The 1284-nt window shown below is 56.2% G+C and overlaps 2 protein-coding genes across 2 annotated transcripts; both read left to right on the forward strand.

Annotated features, from left to right (window-relative positions):
- T310_9237 (Mucin) lies at positions 1–703 on the forward strand (the record flags this gene model as incomplete). The annotated part of the gene is made up of 1 exon (XM_013468296.1): positions 1–703. A coding segment is annotated over one exon (703 nt), but the record flags the coding sequence as incomplete, so codon positions are not given.
- Positions 704–1282, forward strand: T310_9240 (Mucin; the record flags this gene model as incomplete). Its single annotated transcript, XM_013468297.1, has 1 exon — positions 704–1282. A coding segment is annotated over one exon (579 nt), but the record flags the coding sequence as incomplete, so codon positions are not given.
- Positions 1283–1284: the final 2 nt, after the last annotated feature.

Here is a 1284-nt window from a genome sequence, read left to right on the forward strand (position 1 = left end):
CCCCCCCCACCTTGCCAGACAATCGTCGCGATCTCCTTCCCTGGACCTGGACTTGGGAGCCGATCGACCAGACAGCGACTTCGACACCCATGAGACCGGTTGTTCGACATCCACGATTCTCTCGTTCACCGCCGGGACCGTTGTCCTTCCACCTATGTCTCCCGCGCTTGCCTCATATCCGTCTCTCTCCCTCCCACCTCCGGTAGCTGCGGACCCGCGACGTTACCAATCCCAATATCCGGAGTGCTCATCGTCCAAGAGCGCCTTCCGTTCGGTCTCCTCGGGGTCGACGGAGTGGTCCGTACCCTTTCGGGTCGGGTTACCGACGCCTCCCAGCGAGATGACCGGAGTGACGTACAACACCACGCTTTCTTCTTCGATGTATGGAGGAAAGCAGTATGGTGTCCCGGTGCAGCAATATGCCAAGGCTCCAACCCAGGCTCCTGTCAACTCCGTGTCGACGAACACCTCAACGACGGCACACCAGAACTATGTCCCGCCTCCGGAAAAGGAAGCCCCCGCTGCGGCCTCCGAGACGAAGAGTCAGAAGAAGAACACAAACGACTCGATAGCGCCGTACTTGCAGATCCCCTCGTCGATCAATAACAGCAAAGGGAGTTTGGCAGAATTCGCTGCTCAGGTGAGAATCCCTGTTACCCGGGCATGCCAGTCGGGCAATCCACTGACTCTGGTGTCGATTTAGATTGCGTGCCTATTCTGGTTCGAGAAGACTTCCAAACTGAAGGCCATTGAGGATGGCGTGATCACACACTATTCCCTCGTTCCGGAAGCCATCCCCACGATTGGATTCCAGAAATGGGTGACGACGATCCTCTCGACCACTCAGGTCAGTCAGAATGTCATTCTGCTGGCTCTGTTATTCATATATCGCCTGAAGAAAGCAAACCCCGGTGTCAGAGGGAAGAAAGGCAGCGAGTATCGGTTGATGACCATTGCGTTGATGATGGGGAACAAGTTCCTCGACGATAATACGTATACGAATAAGACGTGGGCCGAGGTGTCGGGCATATCGGTGCAGGAGATTCACATCATGGAAGTCGAGTTCCTGAGCAATGTTCGCTACAACCTCTTCGTCTCCAAGGAGGAATGGACTCGATGGCACTCTAAGCTGGGCCGTTTTGCCGAGTATTTTGACAAGGCGTCTCGCATGCCAACCGAGAATGAATTCGCTCCGACGACGCCTGTCCAGGTGTCCCCGACTCTGACGCCTGGCTCGGGCCGGAATGGTCTCCCATTGTCACCCGCATCCAAGCTGCCATCCCC

The sequence above is a fragment of the Rasamsonia emersonii genome, assembly GCF_000968595.1.
Source record: "Rasamsonia emersonii CBS 393.64 chromosome Unknown ctg1118621761046, whole genome shotgun sequence".
NCBI lineage: Eukaryota > Fungi > Ascomycota > Eurotiomycetes > Eurotiales > Trichocomaceae > Rasamsonia > Rasamsonia emersonii.